At 37.7% G+C, this 27,964-nt stretch overlaps 1 protein-coding gene across 3 annotated transcripts in view; it reads right to left on the reverse strand.

Annotated features, from left to right (window-relative positions):
- Positions 1-6,004: 6,004 nt before the first annotated feature.
- Positions 6,005-27,964, reverse strand: part of LOC103279937 (free fatty acid receptor 2) — an 87,752-nt gene continuing 65,792 nt past the window's right edge. Inside the window, exons 6-29 of one of the 3 annotated variants that reach the window (XM_062962442.1) lie at positions 27,285-27,308; positions 26,418-26,474; positions 26,242-26,265; positions 24,646-24,702; positions 23,402-23,425; positions 22,927-22,983; positions 22,752-22,775; positions 21,712-21,768; positions 20,490-20,513; positions 20,060-20,116; positions 18,470-18,493; positions 18,016-18,072; positions 17,705-17,728; positions 16,922-16,978; positions 16,747-16,770; positions 15,758-15,814; positions 11,818-11,841; positions 11,340-11,396; positions 10,778-10,801; positions 9,460-9,516; positions 9,116-9,139; positions 8,127-8,183; positions 6,755-6,784; positions 6,005-6,159 (exon numbers count right to left, since the gene is read on the reverse strand). In XM_062962442.1, coding sequence (XP_062818512.1) covers positions 6,157-6,159; positions 6,755-6,784; positions 8,127-8,183; positions 9,116-9,139; positions 9,460-9,516; positions 10,778-10,801; positions 11,340-11,396; positions 11,818-11,841; positions 15,758-15,814; positions 16,747-16,770; positions 16,922-16,978; positions 17,705-17,728; positions 18,016-18,072; positions 18,470-18,493; positions 20,060-20,116; positions 20,490-20,513; positions 21,712-21,768; positions 22,752-22,775; positions 22,927-22,983; positions 23,402-23,425; positions 24,646-24,702; positions 26,242-26,265; positions 26,418-26,474; positions 27,285-27,308 — 924 coding nt within the window. In that variant the 3' untranslated portion in view covers positions 6,005-6,156. The remainder of the gene's footprint in view (positions 6,160-6,754; positions 6,785-8,126; positions 8,184-9,115; positions 9,140-9,459; positions 9,517-10,777; positions 10,802-11,339; positions 11,397-11,817; positions 11,842-15,757; positions 15,815-16,746; positions 16,771-16,921; positions 16,979-17,704; positions 17,729-18,015; positions 18,073-18,469; positions 18,494-20,059; positions 20,117-20,489; positions 20,514-21,711; positions 21,769-22,751; positions 22,776-22,926; positions 22,984-23,401; positions 23,426-24,645; positions 24,703-26,241; positions 26,266-26,417; positions 26,475-27,284; positions 27,309-27,964) is intronic. The other 2 variants (XM_062962443.1, XM_062962444.1) reach the window with 2 other exon arrangements.

A 27,964-nucleotide genomic window follows, 5' to 3' on the forward strand; every position in this document is an offset into this window, starting at 1 on the left:
TTGTTACACATTGTTTCTAAGAAATGCTTTCCTAAAATCGCCAATTTGCAAGCAATTCAAAAATTACCAATATTCAGCAAAAATAGCTACCAGTTTTGCTATTTCCAGAAACCAGATAACAATGGGACCCTTTTTTCCAGTTTGCTTAAAGCTTCCTTCCTTCACTCAGCAAAGGCCACTATCTCTCCCTCCCCCCCCCCCCAAATGAGTGAGTTAATAAAATAGAAAATGTTTAATAAAATGTAACACACACAAACACAGGGTGAACAGAGACTCTCAAATCCTTTCAAATGGGTGGTGGGGAACATTTATGGCAAAACGAGTCCAAAGGGATTTAACTCATTCTGACATTTTTTTAACCCTGATCGGGAGCCGATGTCCTCACTGTGGAAGAACATGCAAGTCAAGAATAGGGTTCCACGGTCACCAAGATACTTGGAGGGCCATCATACTCGCACAACGAGGGATTGTTTAAGTGACATACATACATAATATTATTTATTATATAAATATATATGTTTGCATGGGGCCCCTGATGGCACAGTGTGTTAAAGCGCTGAGCTGCTGAACTTGTGGAACAAAAGGTCCCAGGTTCAAATCCGGGAGCAGAATGAGCACCCGCTGTTAGCCCCAGCTCCTGACAACCTAGCAGTTCAAAAACATGCCAATGTGAGTAGATCAATAGGTACTAGGCTTGCTCAAATAATTCGTTTTCCCCGTTAACCGTTATTAATTCGTTATTTTCGTTTGTTTTGAAGCAATATACGGCATTGGTTGTCCACACGTCTGGATATCGCGGTTTCGAATCGCGAGAGGCCGTTTTTTCTTATTTCTTCGTTTTTTTCGTTAGGAAAAAAAAGCTTTTGCAAATCACCCAAACTCCCACCATTCAGGCCCTTTCCTTTTGCCCCTCAGCAAAAGGGGCGTCACGGGCTCAGCCAATGGGAGGGGGCGAGGGGGAAGGAGGCCGAGGAGGAGGAGGAAGACGGAGGGGGGAAATGGCCGCCGCCGCCGCCGCCTCGCCTCAGCTCAGGCCTGATACTCAGAGGTTTTGACGTCTGTGCGAAGCTAGGCAAGTGGGGTTTATATATCTGTGGAAGGTCCAGGGTGGGAGAAAGACCTCTTGTCTGTGGGAGGCAAGTGTGAATGTTGCAATTGGTCACCTTGATTAGCATTGAATAGCCTTGCAGCTTCAAAGCCTGGCTGCTTCCTACCTGGGGGAATCCTTTGTTGGGAGGTATTAGCTGGCCCTGATTGTTTCCTGTCTGGAATTCCCATTTTCTGGGTGTTGTTCTTTTACTGTCCTGATTTTAGCTTTTCTGTAGCTAAAAATGCATATAAAATTGATTCTATAGGGAGGATAAATGATTGGATTTCAACTCCTACAGCTTAGCTTTCTCTGCCAATAATGGTACCATATCAAACTAAACCTCCCAAGATTCTGTAGCAGTGAGCCATCTTGGATATTGTAAGGGATTTTTTATTATTATTATTATTATTATTATTATTATTATTATTATTATTATTATCAACACAACGACGTTGTATGGCACAGCAAACAAGATAGAGATGCTGGATTTCGTTTCGCAAAACCACAAGTCGAACACTTCCCAAGTGTCTAGGACTGTGTGATGTATTTTCTGATGATGTGTGCAGATCCCAGTAGGGTGGCCTTTTGCAGTTGGCAGATGGTGATTTTGTCAATGTCTATTGTTTCCAAATGCCGGCTGAGATCTTTTGGCACAGCACCCAGTGTGCCCATCACCACCGGGACCACCTGTACTGGTTTCTGCCAGAGTCTTTGAAGTTCAATCTTGAGGTCCTGATAGTGGCTGAGTTTTTCCTGTTGTTTTTCATCTATGCGACTGTCACCTGGGATGGCAACATCAATGATCCAAACCTTTTTCTTTTCCACAACTGTGATGTCTGGTGTGTTGTGTTCCAGAACTTTGTCAGTCTGGATTCGGAAGTCCCACAGTATCTTTGCGTGCTCATTTTCCAATACTTTTGCAGGTTTGTGATCCCACCAGTTCTTTGCTGCTGGGAGGTGGTACTTGAGGCATAAGTTCTTCACTTTGCTTGACATATTCTGCCAGGGCATGTTCTTCTTCTTTGACTGCTTGCTTTACTTGTAAGAGTCCTCTGCCCCCTGATCTTCTAGGCAGATATAGCCGGTCAACATCACTTCGAGGGTGCAGTGAATGATGAATGGTCATGAGTTTTTTTCTGTCCAAATTGTCCAGTTCCACCTGTGTCCAATTTATAATGCCAGCAGTATATCTTATGACAGGTATGGCCCAGGTGTTTATGGCCTTGATGGTGTTGCCTCCATTGAGCTTGCTTTTGAGAATTTTTCTGACCCTTTGTGTGTATTCTTTGCTGATCACAGTTTTCACATGTTCATGCTTGATGTTGTCCAGCTGTAGTATGCCCAGATATTTATAGGCCTCTGGCTGGTGACACTTTATTGTTTGGCCATTGGGCATATTTATGCCCTCACTTTCAATGATTTTTCCCTTCTTCAATGCCACTGTCGAACATTTGTCCAAACCAAACTCCATGTTGATATCAGTGCTAAAAATTCGGACAGTGTTGGTCAGAGACTGGATTTCAGTTTCCGTTTTTCCATATAGCTTCAGGTCATCCATGTACATCATATGTGAAATTTTGTGAGAATTCTTAGATATTTGATAGCCGAGATTTGTTTTTTGTAAGATTGTTGACAGAGGGATCATGGCAATAATGAAAAGCAGAGGGGACAATGAATCTCCCTGGAAAATTCCTCTCCTGATGTTGACAAGTCCATAGCTTTCATTTCCAACAAACAGTTCAGTTTTCCAGTGCTCCATCATGTTTTCAATGAAGGTGCCAACGGTTTTACAAATCCCGATGGCGTCCAGGCACTTGATGATCCAGCTGTGTGGGAGTGAGTCAAAGGCCTTTTTGTAGTCAATCCACGTCATGTGAAGATTAGCTTTTCGGCTCTTACAGTTCTCCAGAATCATTTTGTCAATCAATAACTGGTCTTTTGTGCCCCTGCTTTTCCGTTTGTTGCCTTTCTGTTCATCTGGCAAGATGTTTTTTTCTTCAAGATAGTCTTGAATTCTGTCAGCTATGATGCCAGTCAGTAGTTTAAACATAGTGGGCAGACACGTTATTGGCCTGTAGTTTCCTGGTGCTGCTCCTTTTGCTGGATCCTTTTGTATCAGGTATGTTCTTCCAGTTGTTAGCCATTCACTGATTATTATTATTATTATTATTATTAGACCTTGCTCCCAGGAAGGTGCCTTCGCTGTGGCTCCCAACTTATCTATCTACCTTTCCACATATTCTCCACATTGTGTGTATGTGTATGTATATTATATATACATGAGCCCCGATGGCGAAGTGTGTTAAAGCACTGAGCTGCTGAACTTGCAGACCGAAAGGTCCCAGGTTCAAATCCCGGGAACAGAGTGAGTGCCCGCTGTTAGCTCCAGCTTCTGCCAACCTAGCAGCTTGAAAACATGCCAATGTGAGTAGATCAATAGGTACCGCTGTGGTGGGAAGGTAATGGCACTCCATGTAGTCATGCCGGCCACATGACCTTGGAGGTGTCTATGGACAACACTGGCTCTTGGGCTTAGAAATGGAGATGAGCACCAACCCCCAGAGTCAGACATGACTGAACTTAACGTCAAGGGATACCTTTACCTTTACCTATACACACACACACACACACACACACACACACACATTATGCAGGGACTATATATATATATACACAGTATATATCACACACACACCAATTTAACAAAGTTTCAGCCACAAAAACAAAGTTTCTGAAGTAGAACAATGACTTTCACAGTAAAGACAACCCAATTTAACAGGAAATAAGACTTTCAAACCAGGAACAGATTTCTGCAATTATTAAAAAATGGTTTATTATAAAAGCTATGAAAATTCGCCAAAAATCAGAGGATAAGGGAAACGTTCCAAATTTTGGTGAGCTATCAGTGTTAAATGTGTTCTACCACTGTACCAAGTTGGAAGAAGATCACTCAAAAAATGAGGGTGGGAGAGTCCTGTAAAGTCCTCTCCCTCTGTGCTGTTTTTGGGAATTGCGCATGCGCGTCCGCCATTAACGAATTAATTTAGAAAATAACGAATTTTCGTTAATTTCCAATTTTTTTGGGGGCCAAATTCGGAAATACCATCAGAAACGAAAAGCTGCCCCCCTCTAGTTTTGAAACGAGTTTAGAATCAAATTTTTCGTGGATCGATCAAGCCTAATAGGTACCGCTCCGGCGGGAAGGTAACAGCGCTCCATGCCGGCCACATGACCTTGGAGGTGTCTATGGACAACGCCAGCTCTTTGGCCTAGAAATGGAGATGAGCACCAACCCCCAGAGTCAGTCACGACTAGACGTTAAGTCAGGGGAAACCTTTACCTATATGTTTGCATACAGATATATACATGTTTGGATATTGAAAGGCTCACAGAACTTCTGAAATAGAGGCATCAGTTCAGATATTCAAATATGCAGAGATCTGCATCCATACAACAAACTAAGAAGAACATGTTGATACTTTGAGATCCTTTCCATGAAGTCTGGCCACTTCCCACTCATTTGTACATTGAATATTCTGAAATGGATACTTCTGTTCCAGAAGTCTTGGTAGCCTCCTGTTATTTCAATACACATTACCTCTAAATAAATACATAAATAGTGACACTATGCATCCAGACCCAGGTGACCAAACACCAACCTGTCCCAACTTCAACTATCCTGCCTTCAAGATTCCACACTGAGATCACTCGCTGGAGCAAACTAGTAGCGTATTTTAAGACATTTTAAAACCCATATGAGCTGGGATTCTGTTAAGATAACACAAATTCACAAATCACAGTGATTTCTGGTTGGCGCTGAGGAGAGAAAGTGACTTGAAGCCTAGGCATGCAACGCACAAATTTATCATTATACACTGGCAATAGTGGTGGTTGCACAGACCGCATACTCATCATTGGCTAGTCTCTGCAAGTTGTACATCCTATAGTTTTCACTGTGGTTTTAAGCTGTGCCACTGTATTGTTTAGATGTTTTTTATTCTCTGACAACAATGATTGTCTTCCTCCTGCCACTGTTCCTTCTGCCAGTGACAAAGATCATCAAAAAATCAGATTCCAGGTTCAGGAAACAAATGAAGTGCATTGCACATCTGGGGTTATCCAGTGTCTTCTGGCCTTTTTACTGCAATATATAACTAAGGACAGATAAGTCATCTTTTGTAAATGGTCCATAACGGAGAGCTAGTTAAAGTGCAAATCAGTGGCAATATGACTGAAGACCATTTATATGATTTTTGGGCTGTGAGACCCTTTAGGTAAAGGGTTTTCCCCTGACATTAAGTCCAGTCATGACCGACTCTGGGGGTTGGTGCTCATCTCCATTTCTAAGCCAAAGAACCAGCATCGTCTGTAGACACCTCCAAGGTTATGTGGCCGGCATGACTGCATGGAGCACCCTTACCTTCCCTCCGGAGCAGTACCTATTGATCTACTCACATTTGCATGTTTTCGAACTGCTAGGTTGGCAGGAGCTGGGGCTAACAGTGGGTGCTCATTCCGCTCTCAGGATTTGAACTTGGGACCTTTCGGTCTGCAAGTTCAGCAGCTCAGTGCTTTAACACACTGCACCATCACCAGGGGCCCTTTACCTATCAAAATTATTCTATTTCAGTCAAAAAGATTAATAATTTCTGTGAGAAGCCTTAAAGGGCTTTTATATAGGTAGTAGTCCCCTACCATCACACCTGGAAATACCACTTCAAATTATAAAACACCTGCAAGTCAACTTCCGGTCATTTCTGGTTTCTTTTCTTTCTGTTATTAAAGTTCTTACGGCTACCAGGAGATCCCAGAAGGCAAAATAAATGACCATCAAGTGCAGCACAGTGACCCAGCCCTGCCCTAAAGCAACAAATATTGGTAGAGACCAGAACAGAAAGAGACAATTCTTATAGCTTGAATATATTATTGGTTTATTTATTTGTAAGGGGGACAGGGGGGATCTGTAGTGATGTCAGGGTAGTTTCCTTCAATGGTCATTCAAGATGAAATGATCGAAAAAATGCTGAATGGCATTGGTTGGAGAGTGTCTGGACTTCTGTGGCCATTTACTGTAAAAGAAAAGAAGAAACGTTAATAAGAATTAAAACCCAGAGAGATTTCAAATGGATCATTTAAGAGGGAAGGGAATAAGAAGGCACTTAAGACTTTCATAGAGATGCAAGGAATATATTCATCCTTGAGAAAACTTCATTGCTCTCTGAAAAATCAAAGTTTTCATACAAAAGCAATCCCAAAATATGATAAAAGTGCAAAAGCTCTCCTTGCACCTAGGAATAAATCATTGGTATTTCCACAGTTGCTCTAAAAACAGCAACACCAAATTAATGGTTGTCCTTCCCTGTCACCATTTTGTGAGTGACAGAAGTCAATAAGTATTTCAGGTCCTCAATACTTTCAGATAAGTTACTGGCAATACTTAGATATGGCCAGCATGGAATAGTGATTTGAGCATGGGGCTATGACCATGGAGACCTAGGGTTTGAATCCCAGTTCAGCCACTGGTGACCTTAGGTAAGTCACATTTTCTTAGCCTCAAAGGAAGGCAAAGACAAAATCCCTCTGAACAAATCTTGTCAAGAAAAAAAGTTTTCCTTAGAGTCCCCATAATTCTGAAGTGACTTGAAAGCACACGTCAATACTTACATAGAATATGATAGGTTCATCATTTGTATTCTGTAAAGCAAAAAAACAAAAACAAAAAGCCAAAGGGTTTTATTCTTGCACTGTCAGTCAGATTTATGTTTCCAATGAGGGCAGCACACTAAACAGATAGATTTTCAGGCTTTCCACTTGGCTCCAGAGAAGTTAAAGTTCATATGAAAAACTGTCAAAGAATTGTCTACTCTATGTTGACTTGGAAATAATTTAATATGTCTGGCATTTTTACAAACAAACCCAAATTAAATTCTTAAACTAATATGTGAAGAGGAAAAGAACAACCATTTGGTTTTTCACACTTTGCTAATATTTACCTTAAATGCTTTTTTAAAAAATTAAGATAAATTATATTGCCAGTAACTATGAGTTGGGTTTAGATTTCAAGGGGAGATCCAAGCAGGGAGAAGGGGTAAAGAGCTCTTTCCTTTACATTGATCAAGAGATCATGTAACTGGTTTATTTAAATTTGGCAGTGAATCCTTTGAGGTATGAGGTATATTGTAAAGAATATTCTCCCATTTATTCATACACAGTAAAAATAATTTGTTAACCACTGAAAGCTAGTTTGCTTTCTTGATTGTTTTCTTGCTTTCTTTGGGTTCATCCAGAGAGCACCGAAAGTGCGTGCCCCCTTGCGTTTTTCCCTGGGGCGTCCAGATGATGCCTCAGGAAAAAATAAATGGTTTCGGCACAAAGCAGGAAAACCCTGCTTTGTGCCGAATTAATGTGATACTCCTTCATTAATTTTTCACTAATTTTTCACAGAATTTGCATGAAATTTTGTGCAAAACCAAATGTCCAGGAACCTACATCTTTCCAGTGTAGTATAAATCTACCCTTGCATGGTTACGTGTTAGTTGGCCTATGGCACCCTTATGCTGAATACTGGGAGATATACAACACTAACAAAAGGTGCTCACTTATCATCCCATTGTGCAATGGGAAATTCACAGTAGCCGTCTTTGCAATCCCTGTGAATTTAGTGATACAATGAAGGTTCTGATGAATAGTAATACATCATGTAAGAATGCACAAATGCACTGCTAGAACCTTGTTGGTTGGACTCATTGACTCCCTTATTGAATGGTGAATCTCGTACATAGGCAAATTCTGTTTATTCAGTCATTCTTTTCTAATCACAAATAATAATTAAATAATTTGTGGAGCTCCACATAAGCAACCATGAACTGGATATTTTAATAATAAATAAAATAAAATATGCACAACAACCAAAGAGATGCAATTGTGTATGCAAGGAAGCTTGGAGTTGTGTTTGACAGCAAGAGGATGTCATCAACAAATCTAATCTTCACTGCCATATAATGCAGTTTGAAATTTGTGCATTGCCTATACTTACGCCATTGTTGTTGAAGCTGTCATCACCCCCTGAGTTACCATTAAAGCTGCCAATATTCTGTTTAGAAAAAATAAAATAAAATGATGAATTAATGTTCAGTGACTCCCTCTAACTCTTGAGTCATTCCAAATAGTTCTTAACAAGGTCTGTTTCCAGGGTGTTAAAATATCTTTTGTAAACACAAAGCATTTTTGTGGTCTAAAACAATGCCTATCTTTTTGAGAGGAACTACAAAATTCAAATTTCTGTCTCCATTGAACAACTCCTTCCTGTTACTTGTTCTATTCCAATAACATGCTCCAGAATGGATCCAAATTGGCAGATTACTGTCAATATTTTGAACCTGGTTTGCAACTTATGCCCTCTTTTATGATCTCTTGTGTTGAAAATTATCTTGGGGATCTCTATTAATGGTTATCCAAAGCCCAAATGAAAAATTGTGCTTTTGAAATGCTTTAATGCAATGCCAAGGATAGTGAGTAATTTAATATAATTTTTAACGAAATTATAAAATACATGACAGTCACTGCCTGAGCAACTGTGGTCTTGGGTTGGAAAGAACATAAAAAGCGGGAAGGCAAAAAATGGTTTGAATATCTAGAGGACTTCATGCTCCAGGATTACATCTTTGAAAGGAGAACTAAATAATACATCAGGCCGAATCAAGAAGCACTGGGATCTGAAATGGGGAAGATTTACAGATAAAGTAGAAGTGAACTATTCTCTCTCCATGACTGATCAATGAAAATAATATTTGAATGAAGAAAAGTACTGTTCCCGGAGGGTAGGGAAAGAGAGGGGTGGGAGGGGAGTAATATCGATAGACATAGGTGGGAGATACATGTGGAATCGGCAATGTTAAGAATATCAAGAGAATGGCATTCTGTATGTATTTTGAAATGGTGAGTGGTTTTGATATTATACCTGTGTTTACAACAAAAATGTTAATTTTAAAAAAGTCAAATAATGAGTCATGTTTTCAAACTTACCCCTGGAGCTGCTGCAAAGCTGTTCTGCAATGAAGAAAAGAAAAAGAGTTGAAAGGGGAGCAAACATTAAATATGTCTCTAAACAAGCAAGCTTTTATCAGTAGAGTAGATACTACATTCAAGAAAAGTAACCCATTGACTGTCTTCAGGGATATTGAGTAGCCATGACCATTGTGTTTCAATTCACAGAATAGGGATGGGCAAATATATGGGATCCAGGGGTGAATTTCCCCTTGGCCCACCTGAAAAATGCCAAAAGGAAGCTGACAGAAAAACAGCCACAGGGTCCCTCAAACTGGTTGCAAACAAGATTGGACAATTGACAGACTCCTTCTTGTACTTACCTGATTGCCATCAAAGCTGTTACCACCAATGGCATTGCCATTAAAACTGTCCACACTCTACAAAAAAGTGCACAAAGTGATGCATTAGTATTTGGTGACTCCTTCAGGGTATGAACAGTTCCTTAAAATGTTGTAAGACTGGTCTGTGGCGCAGGCTGGTTAGTAGCCAGCTGCAATAAATCACTATGACCAAGAGGTCATGAGTTCGAGGCCAGCCTGTGTGAGAGTGAGCACCCGACCATTGAAATAAAAAATAGCCCTGCTCGTTGTTGACCTAAGCAACCAAAAAGATAGTTGCATCTATCAAGTAGGAAATTTAGGTACCACTTATGTGGGGATGCTAATTTAACTAATTTAAGGTAAAGGTAAAGGTTTTCCCCTGATGTTAAATCCAATCATGTCTGACTCTGGGGGTTGGTGCTCATCTCCATTTCTAAGCTGAAGAGCCAGCGTTGTCCGTAGACACCTCCAAGGTCATGTGGCTGGCATGACTGCATGGAGCGCTGTTACCTTCACGCCGGAGCAGTACCTATTGATCTACTCCCACACTGGCATGTTTTCGAACTGCTAGGTTGGCAGAAGCTGGAGCTAACAGCGGCCGCTCACGCCACTCCCGGGGTTTGAACCTGGGACCTTTCGGTCTGCAAATTCAGCAGCTCAGCGCTTTAACACACTTCGCCACCAGGGCTCCCTAACAAATTTACAACACCATAAAAAAAATCATCCAGCAGCATTTGGAATGAGGAAGTATCCAAGGACCCGGCGTCACAGTGGATAATGAAGCAGCTGCTCCCCCTGTGGCCACAATCGAGCATACCCTCAGGAAGCTAGAAGCTGGAGAAGGTTAAATTGCCTCTGTGTCTTTGTCTCTGTCTCTATGTTCATATGGCATTGAATGTTTGTCATGTATGTGTACATTGTGATCTGCCCTTTGGGGTGAGAAGGGCAAAAAATAAACACTGTAAATAAATAAAATAAATAAATTGTACCTTTTCCTACACATGGAGAGACATTATTAATTAATAGTCCCAGTCATAGTAAAGCTATTGACTCAACTGGTATCACCAGTTATGTTAGAACAGTACTGAAATTGGGATTCTAAGAGGATGTGGCCTTAAAACGTTCAGTCTATTTTCTCGACAAATCAAATAGATGCCAAATTTATTTCTTTATATTGGGGATAGGGAGAGGCAGATTTTAATTGAATGCAATCACAGGGAATTTTTAAAATAACTATTCAATTTCAAAGAAAGCAATCATTGGACATGTTTTAACCTAAGGCTAATTTCAGCTGTTCATTTCTATTGCTGATACTTACTCCTGGATCAGCTGCAAAGCTGTTCTGCAATTTTTAAAAAGGAGAAAGGGAAGAAGTTGAGTATGTCTCCAAAAAAGGCAAGATTTCATTCTGTTTGTTCTTTTGCACCAGAGAGAGAATAATCTTCTATAGTAAAATCCACTACAGTAAATAGTAATAAAAGTACAGTTTGTAGCAGAGACAAAAAAAATTCCCTAGTAAAAGGACACTTCAGTATAAAAGGAAAAGTTAAAGGTTTCCCCTTGACATGAAGTCTAGTCGTGTCTGACTCTGGAGGCTGGTGCTCATTTCCATTTCTAAGCCAAAGAGCTGGCATTGACCATAGACACTTCCAAAGTCATGTGGAACATTTGCATGTTTTCAAACTGCTAAGTTGGCAGAAGCTGGGGCTAACAACGGGAGCTCACCCCATCCTGTGGATATGAACTGCCAATCTTATGGTCAGCAAGTTTTGCAGCTTAGTGGTTTAACCAACTATGCCACCATGGCCCTAAGGAAAGATAGCCTCCCTCAAACTGGTGGTCAAACAAGATTGGACTATTGAGAGACCTCTTGTACTTACAGCATTGTTGTTGAAGCTGTTGCCACCAATTGCATTGCCATTAAAACTGTTGGCACTCTATAAAAAAGGTACACAATATTATATATTAGTATTTAGAGACTCCTTCAGTCTATGAGCAGTTTCATAAAATTTTGTAATATTTCCTATACATCGAAAGACATAATTAGTAATCTCACTTATAGGAAGGCTATTGAATCAACTGGTGTAAATATTGAAGTAAATCCAAATGATAGAACAGTATTGGAGCCGGGATACTAAGAGGATGTGGGTTTAAAACATTTTGCCCATTTTCTCTAGAGAAAATATACATATTAACAAATCAATTACTCTGTATTGCAAATAAGGTGAGGCAGGTTTTTTTCTTCCATTAAATTTTAAACATTTTTGAAATAGCTATTCAAATCCAAAGAAAGTAATGATTACAAATATATTAACACAATGCTAGGTTCAATGAATCATTTGTATTGCTGATACTTACTCCAGGATCAGCTGCAAAGCTATTCTGCAAATTTAAAAAGGAGATAGGGAAGAAGTTTAGTGTGTCTCCAAAACATACAAGCCTTTGTCAAGATTTAATCCTGTTAGTTTGTTCATTTGCAACAGAGAGAGAAAAAATATTCTGTAGTATAATCCCACTTCAGCACGGCCATTCAAAATAATAATAAAACATCTACCGTATATACTCGAGTATAAGCCGACCCGAATATAAGCAGAGGCACCTAATTTTACCACCAAAAAACTGGGAAAACATTGACTCCAGTATAAGCCGAGGGTGGTAAATTTCAGAAATAAAAATAGATACCAATAAAATTACATTAATTGAGGCATCAGTAGGTTAAATGTTTTTGAATATTTACATCAAGCTCAAATTTAAGATAAGACTGTCCAACTCTAATTACATCATTATTCTCATCTTCTTCAATGTCAATGTGCGTATGTTTCCTTTTAATAATAATAGAGTAAAATAATACATGTAATAATAATAATAATAATAATAATAATAATAATAATAATAAATACAGGAAAATAATACAAGTACAGTAGAGTCTCACTTATCCAAGCTAAATGGGCCGGCAGAAGCTTGGATAAGCGAATAACTTGGATAATAAGGAGGGATTAAGGAAAAGCCTATTAAACATCAAATTAAGTTATGATTTTACAAATTAAGCACGAAAACTTCATGTTATACAACAAAAACTACAGAAAAAACTACAGAAAAAGTAGTTCAATACGCAGTAATGTTATGTTGTAATTACTGTATTTACGAATTTAGCACCAAAATATCACGATATATTAAAACATTGACTACAAAAATGGCTTGGATTATCCAGAGGCTTGGATAAGCGAGGCTTGGATAAGTGAGACACTACTGTAATAATAAATAGAATAAAATAATAAATGCAATAATAATAATATCAGAGTGAAATAATAAATGTATTATTAATAATAGTAAAAATAGAGTAAAATAAATGTAATAGTAGCAACAATAATAGAGAAAAATAATACAGTAGAGTCTCACTTATCCAAGCTAAACGGGCCGGCAGAAGCTTGGATAAGCGAATAACTTGGATTATAAGGAGGGATTAAGGAAAAGCCTATTAAACATCAAATTAGGTTATGATTTTACAAATTAAGCACCAAAACTACATGTTATACAACAAATTTGACAGAAAAAGTAGTTCAATACACGGTAATGTTATGTTGTAATTACTGTATTTACGAATTTAGCACCAAAATATCACAATATATTGAAATCATTGACTACAAAAATGGCTTGGATTATCCAGAGGCTTGGATAAGCGAGGCTTGGATTAGTGAGACTCTACTGTAAATGTAATACCAATAATAATAGAGAAAAATAATAAATGTACCATATATTCTCGAGTATAAGCTGACCCAAATATAAGCCAACCAGGACCCTCACCCGAGTATAAGCCGAGGGGGGCTTTATCAGTCTTAAAAAAAAGGGCTGAAAAACTAGCCTTATACTCGAGTATATACAGTAATTTATGGGAGGGGGAGGGAAGAATATGTTAAATGGAGAAAATGGCAAAAATTGTGTTTCCCATGTGTATGCAAACCATAAAAATTAGAACTGTGGATTAAAAAATGTTTTGCAATTTTGGACTTAATCTTTACAAAGAATCTACATGAATTCTTTGCACCCTTTTCTGGTCTGAACATAGGCCTCTTCCGCACTGCACGTTTATCCCAGGATCTGATCCCAGGATATCTGCTTATCCCAGATTATCAGGCAGTGGAGACCCAGGGTGCTTCCAGAATGGAAACGTGGGTTTAAGAAGGAGGGCAAAAAATCCTGGGACCTGAGAGAAGGTTCCCACATAGACCTGTTGGTCCTGGGATTTCTTCCCCCGCCGTCCTCACTGACCTCCCCTGTAATGGAACAGGATGGAAGGTAAACGGGGACATCCAGCAATTTTTTTAATCACTCTGTTATGTGCTGAACTGTATATGAACACATGCAAGTATCTTAATATAAATATAAACAGATTTGCATGTGTGCATATAAGATTCAGTACATAACAGTGATTTTTAAAAAAATATTTGCCAGACTTCTTTTTTTTTTGAAATATTTTTATTGGAAATTTTGTGTTTGAGGTTAAAAAAGAAATCTGAATTAGCAAGTAATAAAGTTTTCACATCGAAAGTGGGAGAAGACTAATTGTTTATAGAAAGTAGGAAATGAGATATAAGAGAAAGAAGAAAAGAAAAAAAAAGGAAAAAGAGAGAAAAAATATGAAAACTATATGGTAAAAAGAAGAAAAAGATAGAAAAATAATAATAATAAAATGGAAAAAATAAAAATAAATAAATAAATGTTGACTTCCATCTAACTTTAACTGGTTCATCATAGATTTTTTTTAATATAATTAAATGTTCGTAAAAATTGGTAAATCACCACATCCCCTTTGTCCTCATCAGTCTCTAAAATTGTATCTATTCAGCAGATAGGGTCAAATTTCATTTGTTTTAAATAGTACCAGGTCCCAGTTGGTTTCTTCCTTTGGTAAACCTTGGCTTGGAGATAACCAATATGTAAGTTTATCCAGACTTCTTGCTTCCCCTAATCATTTATTCAAGCTCCGTTTCACAGAGTTCTAGTTGCTCTCCATTTTAGCATTTTTGGGCTTTTAAAAAGCAAACATGTGCTGCAGCAGTGGGGAGGAAAGGAAGCCATGTGTTTTTGGTGAATGCAAAGATATACAGCGATGTGAATATGCTCATTTTTGGGGCATTATCGGGATAAAAGGGGAACTTTTATCCCATGTTTTTCAGTTGTTGCAGCAAATCAGTGCACATTTAGCACTAACATCATGTAGCCAACCCATTTTTTAACACGGGAAATTTCATTATTTAGGTCCTGTGTAGATGGGCTACCATCATTCAGTTTAAAGCAGATCAGATTCTGGGGTATAGGACAGTATAGAACGGGCCAAAGTCTTTGATATATTTTCTCTGTGTTGAAAGAACAGGAAAATAATCTTTTTTGTTTGTTAAGGAACACCACACTTCTTATAAAATGAAAGACCTCCACTAAAGAGGTCTTGTGAGCTTACTCAAAAAATAGGGAAATGGTGTTTTTCATGCATGCATGTGAGAGAATCAAATAACTGAGATAATTTTTTTTTCATGTCAGGAGCAACCTGAGTTGCTTCTGGAGTGAGAGAATTGGCCGTCTGCAAGGACGTTGCCCAGGGGACGCCTGGATGTTTTGATGTTTTTACCATCCTTGTGGGAGGCTTCTCTCATGTCCCCGCATGGAGCTGGAGCTGAAAGAGGGAGCTCATCTGCGCTATCCCTGGGTGGGATTCGAACCTGGCAGCCTTCAGGTCAGCAACCCAACCTTCAAGTCATGAGGCTTTTATCCCCTAGGCCACTGGAGGCTCCTGAGATAATGCAAAGTTGTGTATATTGAAAATGTGCAAAAGGAAAGCAGGAACCATTTGATCATTGAATTTATGGTTAGTAACCACAGAACAGGCTTGAGCACCTGCTCTTAGCTCCAGCTCCTGCCAACCTAGCAGTTTGAAAACATGCCAATGTGAGTAGATCAATAGGTACCGCTCCGGCGGGAAGGTAACGGCGCTCCACGCAGTCATGCTGGCCACATGACCTGGAGATGTCTATGGACAACGCCGGCTCTTCGGCTTAGAAATGGAGATGAGCACCAACCCCCAGAGTCAGACATGACTGGACTTAATGTCAGGGGAAACCTTTACCTTTACTACCCACAGAACAAGGGTGGGCAAATACATGATATCCAGGGGTGAATTTCCCCTGGACCCACCCATGAAATGAGAAAAATTCCTAAGACCAGCTGACAGAGAAACAGACACAGGATCTCTCAAACTGTTGAGCAAACAAGATTGGACAATTAACAGACTTCTCATACTTACTTGATTGCCGTCAAAGCTGTTACCACCAATTGCATTGTTATTAAAACTGTCTACACTCTACAAAAAAAAGCACAACGTTGATGTGTCAGTATTTTGTTCAATGAGCAGCTGCACAATTTATTTATTGTTTCTTATACATTGAGAGACATAGTTTATATTTCCAGATATGTTGTCTTATTGAATAAACTACAGTCAACATTTATGTAACTCCAAATGATAGAACGGAAATATTGTAGTTGGGCTATCAAGAAGATATGGGTTGTCTTTAAACATCCTTCACATTTTGACTTCAGAGTTCAGATTCCTACCTACTTTCTTTGTTATTACAGTAGAGTCTCACTTATCCAAGGTAAATGTGCCGGCAGAATGTTGGATAAGTGAATATCTTGAATAATAAGGAGGGATTAAGGGAAAGCCTATTAAACATCAAATTAGGTTATGATTTTACAAATTAAGCACCAAAACATCATGTTATACAACAAATTTGACAGAAAAAGTAGTTCAATACACAGTAATATTATGTTGTAATTACTGTATTTACGAATTTAGCACCAAATTATCACGATATATTGAAAACATTGACTACAAAAATGGCTTGGATTATCCAGAGGCTTGGATAAGCGAGGCTTGGATAAGTAAGACTCTAGTAAGTACAGTAGTCTAAGTACAGCATCTAATTAATTTTAGTGAATATGGACTAAATGTTTGAAAGGCATCAACAATGTATCATATCGGTTAGTCTGGAATCCAGTAAGTACAGTAGATTCCAGACTAACCAATATGATACATTGTTGATGCCTTTCAAACATTTAGTCCATAATCACTAAAATTAATTAAATGCTGAAATCAATTGCTTTATATAGCGGATGGGTTGGGGCAGGTATTTTACAATCAAAACCCTGGGGATTTTTAAAATTCAAAATGCAAAGAAAGGAAATATATCAAGAAAATACTAGGTTGAGACAGTCATTTCTATTGCTGATACTTACTCCTGGATCAGCTGCGAAGCTGTTCTGCAATTTTAAAAAAGAGATAGGGAAGTAGTTTAATATTTCTCTACAACATGTAGGCCCATATCAAGATTTCAACCTGTTTGTTTGTTTGCAGGGAAAAAAACAAATCTTCTAAAGCAAACTGACAATTGACTGACTCTCCTGTACTTACCGCATTGTTGTCGAAGCTGTTGCCACCAATTGCATTGCCATTAAAACTGTTGGCACTCTATAAAAAAAGTGCACAAGATGATGTTTTAGTATTTGGTAGTTCCTTTGGTCTAGAAGTAGTTTATAAAATTTTGTACAGATACCTATACATTGAAAGACATAGGTCCCATTTTTTATCGTGTCAGAAGCGACTCGGGAACATACTGCAAGTCGTTTCTGGTGTGAGAGAATTGGCTGTCTACAGAGACGTTGCCTAAGGGATGCCCAGATGTGTTTCTGGGAGGCTTCTCCAATGTCCCGGCAAGCTAGAGCTGACAGACAGAGGCTCACTCTGTCTCACAGATTTGAACTGGCAACCTTCAGGTCAGCAACCTAACCTTCAGGACAGCAGTTCAGCCGGCACAAGGGTTTAACCCCTTGCACCATCGTGGCTCCTATAGGTCCCACTTGCCAAATTGCTCTCTGAGGTAGCCAGGATAAGACAATTTCCCTTTTTAGTCTTAGGTTGAAACTTGCCTTGTATATATTTGCAGTGTTTTTACCCTAGTTGTTGTTGTTGTTGTTGTTGTTGTTATTATTATTATTATTATTATTATTATTATTAGTTCATATGCATCTATCATTGCACTTGTTTTGCTTTTAAGCCATCTTAACAGTTTATGAATCTGCTGTGCATTTTTTCCACTGTGCAAATTGGGTCTTTGGACAATGATAAAGATTGAAACTGATAAATCTGATATCATAATGTTAGATTCATTCAGTAGTTAGTACTGCTGATACTTACCCCTGGATTAGCTGCAAAGCTGTTCTGCAGTTTTAAAAAGAAGATAGGGAAGAAGATTAATACGCCCCCAAAACATGCAAGCCTTTATCAAGATTTCATCCTGCTTGTTTGTTTGTTTGCAGCAGAGAAAAAAAAATATTGAAGTCAAAGAGCATGGGATTGTAAATACAGGGACCCAGGTGTGAATTTCTCCTGGACCACCCTGTAAAATGAGAAACTTTGCCTAAGACCAGGTGGCAGAAAAAGACAGAAGGTCTCTCAAAATGGTGGGGAAATAAAATTGGGCAGTTGAAAGACCCCCCTGTACTTACCGCATTGTTGTCAAAGCTGTTCCCACCAATTCTGTTGCCATTGAAACTGTTTGCACTCTACAAAAAAGGGGCACAAAATGTTGTGTTAGAATCTGGTGGTTCCTTCTGTCATTGAGCAGTTCCATAACATTCATTACAGAGAGACATATGCATTGAGAAACATAGTACAGTAGTCCCAGTCAGAATAAATGTATTGAATCAACTGATGTCAACACTTATGTAAATCAAAATAAGAAAACAGTAATGCAGCCAGCCATTATTTTCAACAGAAAATAGATGATCAAATCTATTTATTTATATTGGAGAGAGAGAGAGAGATGATAGATGATTGATAGATAGATGATAGATAGATGATAGATAGATAGATAGATAGATAGATAGATAGATAGGAATGTTTTGAAATGTGTTAACATAATGCTAATTTCAGTTGATTGTGTGTATTGCTGATACTTACTCCTGGATCAGCTGCAAAGCTGTTCTGCAATTTAAAAGAGGAGATAGAGAAGTTCAGTACATCTCCAATGCATGCAGACCTTTATCAAGAATTCATCCTGCTTGTTTATTTGTAGCAGAGAGAGAAAAGTAAAGGGCCACTACAGTGCATACAATAGTAGTAATAGTAATAATAATAATAATAATAATAATAATAATAATAATAATAATAGGAAAACGAGCACGCAAAGATACTGTGGGACTTCCGAATCCAGACTGACATCAGAACAAATGCAATCAAGGCCAAGATCGAAAAATCAGCTGATGACCCAAAGTGCAGACTGTGCAAGGAAACCGATGAAACCATTGATCATATCCTCAGCTGCTGTAAGAAAATTGCACAAACAGACTACAAACAGAGGCACAACTATGTGGCCCAAATGATTCATTGGAACCTATGCCTCAAGTATCACCTCCCTGCAGTTAAGAACTGGTGGGATCACAAACCTGCAAAGGTTGTGGAAAATGAACACGCAAAGATACTGTGGGACTTCCGAATCCAGACTGACAAAGTTCTGGAACACAACACACCAGACATCACAGTTGTGGAAAAGAACAAGGTTTGGATCATTGATGTTGCCATCCCAGGTGACAGTCGCATTGAAGAAAAACAACAGGAAAAACTCAGCCGCTATCAGGACCTCAAGATTGAACTTCAAAGACTCTGGCAGAAACCAGTGCAGGTGGTCCCAGTGGTGATGGGCACACTGGGTGCCGTGCCAAAAGATCTCAGCCGGCATTTGGAGACAATAGACATTGAGAAAATTACGATCTGCCAACTGCAAAAGGCCACCTTACTGGGATCTGCACGCATCATCCGAAAATACATCACACAGTCCTAGACACTTGGGAAGTGTTCGACTTGTGATTTTGTGAAACGAAATCCAGCATATCTATCTTGTTTGCTGTGTCATACAATGTCGTTGTGTCAATAATAATAATAATAATAATAATAATAATAATAATAATAATAATAGGTGCAGTTTATGTGATGGGAAAGAATATTTAAAATGAAGGATTGGTTAAAATAGTGTTGGCTGTGTGTGTAAAAAGCATAACAATTTGAACTTTGTTTTGAAAAAATATTTTGCAATTTTGGATTTAATCTACACAAAATAACACAAGGATTTTTGCAGTCTTTTTTGTTCCGAACACAGTCTTTCTTCACAGAATCTATTGAGGTGGTTCCTGTGCTATATAAGAACAGAATAAAAATGATTTTTGTTTGCTAAAGAACATGACACCCATTATAAAATACAAAACTTCCACCCAAAGAACTTTTGTGGTTTAACTCAACAAGGGGGGAAATGATATATATAATTCCTGAGCAGATGCAGAAGGCAAGCTGGAATTGATCAGTCATGATTTTTTTTGGTTTGAAACCATAGAGAAGGAGTTTGTAAATACAGAGGGCCCAGGGATGAATTTCCCCTGGACTCACCTATAAAATGGGATAAGAATGCATAAGGGCAGCTGACAAAGAAATAGACATAGGGTCACTCAAACTGGTGGTCAAACAAGATTTAACCATGGACAGACTCCTTGTACTTACAGCATTGTTGTCAAAGCTGTTTCCACCAATTGCATTGCCATTAAAACTGTCCACACTCTACAGAAAAGAGCACAAAATGATGCATTATTATTTGGTGACTCCTTAAGTCTCATAAGATTTTGTACCATTTCATATATATCGAGAAACATATTTACTTTGTAGTTCCAGTCATAGTAATGCTATTGAATCAACTGATGTCAACACCGAAGCTAGGATACCAAGAGGATGTGTGCTTAAAATATTCAATCCATTTTCAAAGAAAATAGATGCCCAAACCCATTTTTTTATATTGGGGATAAGGAAAGGCAGATTTTTGGAATAAAATCTTGGGAATTTATAAAATAGCTATTCAAATCCAAAGAAAGCAATAATTTGAAATGTGTTAACATAATGCTAATTTCAGCTATTCATTTGTATTGCTGATACTTACTCCTGGATCAGCTGCAAAGCTGTTCTGCAATTTTAAAAAGGAGAAAGGGAAGAAGTTTAGTATGTCTCCAAAGCATGCAAGATTTCATTCTGTTTGTTCATTTGCAGCAGAGAGAGAATAATCTTGTATAGTAAAAAATTCACTACAGAAAATCTATTCATAATAGTAATAAAAAAGTGCAGTTTGTAGCCTAGACAAAAAAAATTCCCTAGTTAAAGGCTACTTCAGGACAGATATGGTTAATAATAAAAAGGTATAGCTTATGAGTGGAAAAAGAAAATGTTTTAAATGAAGAAATTGTTAAAACTGAGTTTAATGTGTTATGCAAACCATGGGAATTAGAACCCTGGATTAAAAAATATTTTGTAATTTTCTACTTAATCTACACAAAATTAAGGTAAAGATAAAAGTTTTCCCCTGACGTTAATTCTAATTGTGTCTGACTCTGGGGGTTGGTGCTCATCTCCATTTCTAAGCTGAAGAGCCGGCGTTGTCCATAGACGTCTCCAAGTTCATATTGTCAGCATGACTCCATGGAGCGCAGTTACCTTCCTGCCGGAGTAGTACATATTGATCTACTCACATTAGCATGTTTTCGAACTGCTAGGTTGGCAGAAGCTGGGGCTAACAGCGGTAGCTCACCCCGCTCCCCAGATATGAACCACCGACCTTTCGGTCATCAAGTTCATCAGCTTAGTAGTTTAACCCACTGTGCCACCGGGGGCTCTTACACAAAATTACCAAATGAATTCTTTGCACTCTTTTCAGTTCAGAACACTTTCTTTTCTTCACAGAATCCATTCATATGGTTTCTGTGCTATGAAATAACAGAACAATAATCTTTTTGTTTGTTAAAGAACACCACACCTGTTATAAAATGCAAGACTTCCACTAAAGAACTTTAGTGAACTTACTCAAAAAATAGGGAAATTATGCCATTCATGCTTGCATGTGTGAGAATGAAAATACTGAAATAATGCAAAGTCGTATATAGTGAACAACATGTACGAAAGGAAAGCTAGAATTGACTGATCATGGAATTTATGTTTAGAAACCATAGAGCAGGAGTGGTCGAATACATGGGACCCAGGGGTGAATTTCCTCTAGACCCCCCGTAAAATGATAAACTTTGCCTAAGACCAGCTGACAAAGAAACAGACACAGGATCCCTCAAACTGTTGAGTAAATAAGATTGGACAATTAACAGACTCCTTGTACTTACCTGATTGCCATCAAAGCTGTTCCCACCAATTGCATTGTTATTAAAACTGTCTACACTCTAGAAAAAAAAGTACAAAGTTGATGTGTTATTATTTTGTAGGGTTTTTTTTTTGGTCTATGAGCAGATGCACAATTTTTTAAAGTTTCTTACACATTAAGAGTTATAGTTTGGAGTCCTAAACAAAGTAGACCTATTGAAGCAACTACAGTCAACACTTTTGTAATTCCAAATGATAGAATGGAAATATTGTAGTTGGGCTATCAAGAAGATATGGGCTATCAAGAAGATAAACATCCTTTGCATTTTGACTCCAAAATTCAGATTCCTATCTAATGTCTTTCTTACTACTTTATTGCTACCAAATATAGATTCCCGACTGAAATACCAGCTACACTGTTGATGCCTTTGAAACATTTAGTCTATATTTTCTAAAACCAAATAAATGCTTAAATCAATTGTTTTATATAAGAGACTAGCTGTGCCCGGCCACGCGTTGCTGTGGCAAAGTATGGTGGTATGGGAAATAAAGTATTGAGGAATTGGTAGTAGTTAAGGTAAAGGGTAAAGGTTTTCCCCTGACATTAAGTCCATTATAAATGGGTTATATAACTGTGTGGAAGGGCCTTGAGTCTACACTGCCATATAATCCAGTTAAAATCAGATAATCTGTATCTTATAGGCAGTGTGGAAGAGGCCTAAGTGAGGCCTAACTCTGCCTGTCCCAAGTTGCGTGGATTGCTAGGAGACCAAGTGGGCGGAGCTTAGCCTTCTAACTGGCAGCAATTAGATAAAACAATTATTCCTCTCCCTCTAATTAGGACTTTATTTTTCTTTTCTTTTTGTTGTATGAACGTAGAGGCATGGATGAGGGGTTGTGCTGCCAAGTTTAGTGTTTCTGGGATGTGTAGTTTTGTTGTTTTGTCCTAGGCCGAAATTTCATTACCCTTTTATATATATAGATAGGCTGGGATTTTTAACATTCAAATATGTTTTCAAATATATTAAGAAAATACAAAGTCATTTCTATTGCTGATACTTACTCCTGGATCAGCTGCAAAGCTGTTCTGCAGTTTTAAAAAAGAGATAGGGAAGCAATTTAGTATTTCTCCAAACATGCAAACCTTAATCAAGATTTCACTCTGTTTGTTTGTTTGCAGGAAAAAAAACCCCAAATTTTTTAAAGCAAATTGGCAATTGACAGACCCCCATACTTACTGCATTGTTGTCGAAGCTGTTGCCACCAATTGCATTGCCATTAAAACTGTTTGCACTCTATAACAAAAAAAGGAGATAAGATAATATGTTAGAGCTTGGTGGCTCCTTCCATCTATGAGCAGTTATATAAGATGTTTCACAATTTCTTGTACACTAAGAGACATAATTGTTGGTCCCAATTATAATAAAGCTAATGAATCAATTGATGTTAATACTTATGTAAATCGAAATGATAGAATAGTACTGCAGTTGACATACCAAGAGGATGTGGACTTTAAACATTACATCCGTTTTCTCTACAGAAAATGGATTATCAAATCCATTTCTTTATATTAGGGACAGGGCAAGGCAAGTTTTTCTTGAATTAAATCTTGGACATTTTAAAAACAGCTATTCAAATCCAATGAAAGCTATTATTTCAAATATGTTAACATAATACTAGATTCAGTCGGTCATCAGTATTGCTGATACTTACTCCTGGATCAGCTGCAAAGCTGTTCTGCAATTTAAAAAAAAGAGATAGGGAAAAAGTTTAGTAAGTCTCCAAAACATTTGACTTTATTAAGATTTAATCATGTTTGTTTGTTTGCAACAGAGAGAGAAAAAAATCCCATAGTAAAAAGGCACTTCAGTACAGCCATTCATAAAACTAATAAAAAAAGGTCCAAATTATGGGTTGGGAAGGAAAAAAAATACCGTATATACTCGAGTATAAGCCGACCCGAATACAAGCCGAGGCACCTAATTTTACCACAAAAAACTGGGAAAAGATTGACTCCAGTATAAGCCGAAGGTGGTAAATTTCAGAAATAAAAATAGATACCAATAAAATTACATTAATTGAGGCATCAGTAGGTTAAATGTGTTTGAATATTTACATAAAGCTCTAATTTAAGATAAGACTGTCCAACTCTGATCAAATCATTCTCATCTTCTTCAATGTAAATGTGCTTATGTATCCTTTTAATAATAATAGAGTAAAATAATACATGTAATAATAATAAATACAGGAAAATAATACAAGTAATAATAGAGTAAAATAATAAATGCAATAATAATAATAATAATAATAATAATAATAATAATAATATCAGAGTGAAATAATAAATGTATTATTATTAATAATAATAAAAATAGAGTAAAATAAATGTAATAGTAGCAACAATAATAGAGAAAAGTAATAAACATAATAATACCAGTAATAATAGAGAAAAATAATAAATTTACCATATATTCTCGAGTATAAGCTGACCCAAATATAAGACAACCAAGACCCTCACCCGAGTATAAGCCGAGGAGGGCTTTTTCAGTCTTAAAAAAGGGCTCAAAAACTAGGCTTATACTCAAGTATATACAGTATTTTTAAATGCAGGAAGTGTGTTTCCTGTATTTGTGAAAACCATGACAATTAGAACCCTGGATTGAAGAAATATTTTGCAACATTGAACTTAATCTACATGAAATTACACATGGAGGAGGACCACTAAAAGGATCAAAGGTCTGAAGACCATGCCTTATGAGATTATGCCCTAAAGAGCTGGGTATGTTTAGGAGTGATGTGTGATCCAAAAACAAAGTTATTACAAAACTGGACGGTGCTGGCATTTCATGGCAAAATGATAAACTTTGCCTAAGACCAGCTGAAAGAGAAGCAAACACAGGATCCCTCAAACTGTTAAGCAAACAAGATTGGACAATTGATAGACTCCTTGTACTTACTTGATTGCCGTCAAAGCTGTTACTACCAATTGCATTGTTATTGAAACTGTCTACACTCTAGAAAAAAGCACAAAGTTGATGTTTAAGTATTTTGTACTTCCTTCCATCTATGAGCAGTTACATAAGCTATTTACAGTTCCTTATACATTCAGAGAGGAGCCCCGGTGGCGAAGTGTGTTAAAGCACTGAGCTCCTGAACTTGCAGACCGAAAGGTCTCCGGTTCAAATCCCGGGAGCGGAGTGAGTGCTCACTGTTGATCCAGCTTTTGCCAACCTAGCAGTTCGAAAACATGCCAATGTGAGTAGATCAATAGGTACTGCTCTGGCGGGAAGGTAATGACGCTCCATGCAGTCATGCTGGCCACATGACCTTGGAGGTGTCTATGGACAACGCTGGCTCTTCGGCTTAGAAATGGAGATGAGCACCAACCCCTAGAGTCAGACATGACTGGACTTAACGTCAGGGGAAACTTTTACCTTTACTATACATTCAGAGATATAGTTTGTAGTCCCAGAAAGAGTAGACCTATTGAATCAACTACTGTCAACACTTAAGTAAAGGTAAAAGTTTTCCCCTGACATTAAGTCCAGTCATGACCGACTCTGTGGGTTGGTGCTCAACTCCATTTCTAAACCGAAGAGCTGGCATTGTCCATAGACACCTTCAAGGTTAAGTGCCGGCGTGACTGTATGGAGCACCATTACCTTCCCGCAGAAATGGTACCTATTGATCTACTAACATCTGCATGTTTTCAAACTGCTAGGTTGGCCAAAGCTGGGGCTAATAGCGAGAGCTCACGCCGCTCCCCGGATTCAAACCGCCAACCTTTTGGTCAGCAAGTTCAGTAGCTCAGTGGTTTAACCTGCTGCGCTATTGGGGGCTCCTCTGTCAATACTTACGTAACTCCAAATGATAGAATGAAACTACTGTAGTCAGGCTACCAAGGGGATATGGTTTGCCTCTAAACATCATTTGTGGTTTGACTCCAAAGTTCAGATTTCTATACAATTTCTTTCTTACTACATCATTGCTACCAAATATAGATTCCAGACCAGCAGGTCAGCTTCTGTGTTCATGCATTTCAAATATTTAGTCCAATTTTTCTAAAAATAAATAAATAATAATAGATGCTCAATGCAACTGCTTTATATTGGGAGTGGGGTGGATAAGATTTTCTCAATCAAAACCCTGGGAATTTTTAAAATAGTTAATCACCAAGCACAGAAAGCAATGATTTCAAATATACAGTAGAGTCTCACTTATCCAACATAAACGGGCCGGCAGAACATTGGATAAGCGAATATGTAATAATCCTATTAAACATCAAATTAGTTTATGCTTTTAAAAATTAAGCACAAAAACATCATGTTATACCGCAAATTTGTCAGGAAAAGTAGTTCAATACACAGTAATGCTATGTAGAAATTACTGTATTTACGAACTTGGCACCAAATATCACAATATATTGAAAACATTGACTACAAAAAAGCATTGGATAATCCAGAACGTTGGATAAGCGAGTGTTGGATAAGTGAGACTCTACTGTATTGTCATAATGATAGACTCAGTCAACCATTTATATTGCTGATACTTACTCCTGGGTCAGCTGCAAAGCTGTTCTGCAATTTTAAAAAGGAGATAGGGAAGAAGTTTAATATTTCTCCAAACATGTAAGGCTTTATCAGGATTTCATTCTGCTTCTTTGTTTGCTTGCAGCAAAATCCCAAAATTTTCCAAAGCAAATTGACAATGGACAGACCCCTGCACTTACCGCATTATTGTCGAAGCTGTTGCCACCAATTGCATTGCCATTGAAACTGTCTACACTCTGTAAAAATAAGTGCACAAGATGATGTGATAGTATGTGGTGGCTCCTTTCATCTATAAGCAGTTCCATAAAGTTTAGTACAGTTTCCTATGCATTGAGAGACATAATTGGTAGTCCCAGTCATAGGGCCCTTCCAGACAGGCTCAAAACATGGGACCTGTTTCAGTTTTCCCGAGACATCCAAATAACATCTCAGGTTAAACTGCATTAATCAGGAGAAAACCTGTCCAGATCTTTCCAGCTTTGGGCCCTGTGAAGATCCCAGATGTAGATCAGTTCCTACAGCCATCCCGGTTCTTTGGGCTCCTGGAGCCTGAAGGAACTGAAGGGCACCCACCCTCAGTCCCATTTCCCCCAAAAATCAATTGATGTTGAAACTTATATAAATACAAATGATAGAACAGTACTGTGGCTGGGAAACCAAGAGGATTTGGGTTTAAAATGTCTAGTCCATTTTCTCTACAGAATATGGATTACCAAATCTATTTCTTTTTTCTTTTTCTTTTTTTGTTTGAGTATATTTTATTCAGGATAATTTTCTCACTGTTAAATATTTTTCATGTGTTAAGAGAAAACTACAAGCTGTCAAACTCTTAAGGTATCTGACATTTCCATTTTAACATTGCCATTGAAACTGGCAATGTTAAAATGTTAAACCCAAATCAATTTCTTGAAATTGGGAGTAGGGTGAGGCAGATTTTTTCTTGAACTAAGTCTCGGGCATTTTTAAAGGGCTATTAAAATCCAAAGAAAGCAATGATTTCAAATATAATGATAGATTTAGCAGTCATCAATATTTTTGATACTTACTCCTGGATCAGCTGCAAAGCTGTTCTGCAATTTTAAAAAAGGAGATAGAAGTTTAGTATGTCTCCAAAAATGCAAGCCTTTATCAAGATTTCATCTTGTTTGTTAATATGTTTAAAGCAGGGAGAAAAAAACTTCTAAAGTAAAAGCTCACTAGAGTAAATCCATTAATAATAATAATAATAATAATAATAATAATAATAATAATAATAATGGAAGTGTTCGACTTGTGATTTTGTGATATGAAATCCAGCATATCTATCTTGTTTGCTGTGTCATAATAAAATAATAATAATAATAATAATAATAATAATAATAATGTTATTATTATTATATTATATATATTATATATATTATATATATTATATATATTATATATATATAATATTATATTATTATATTATATATATTAATATTATATTATTATTATATTATTATAACCCCTCTGCTTTTCATTATTGCCATGATCCCTCTGTCAACAATCTTACAAAAAACAAATCTCGGCTATCAAATATCTAAGAATTCTCACAAAATTTCACATTTGATGTACATGGATGACCTGAAGCTATATGGGAAAACAGAAACTGAAATCCAGTCTCTGACCAACACTGTCCGAATTTTTAGCACTGATATCAACATGGAGTTTGGTTTGGACAAATGTTCGACAGTGGCATTGAAGAAGG

This window comes from Anolis carolinensis, unplaced genomic scaffold (assembly GCF_035594765.1).
Source record: "Anolis carolinensis isolate JA03-04 unplaced genomic scaffold, rAnoCar3.1.pri scaffold_10, whole genome shotgun sequence".
Classification (NCBI taxonomy): domain Eukaryota; kingdom Metazoa; phylum Chordata; class Lepidosauria; order Squamata; family Dactyloidae; genus Anolis; species Anolis carolinensis.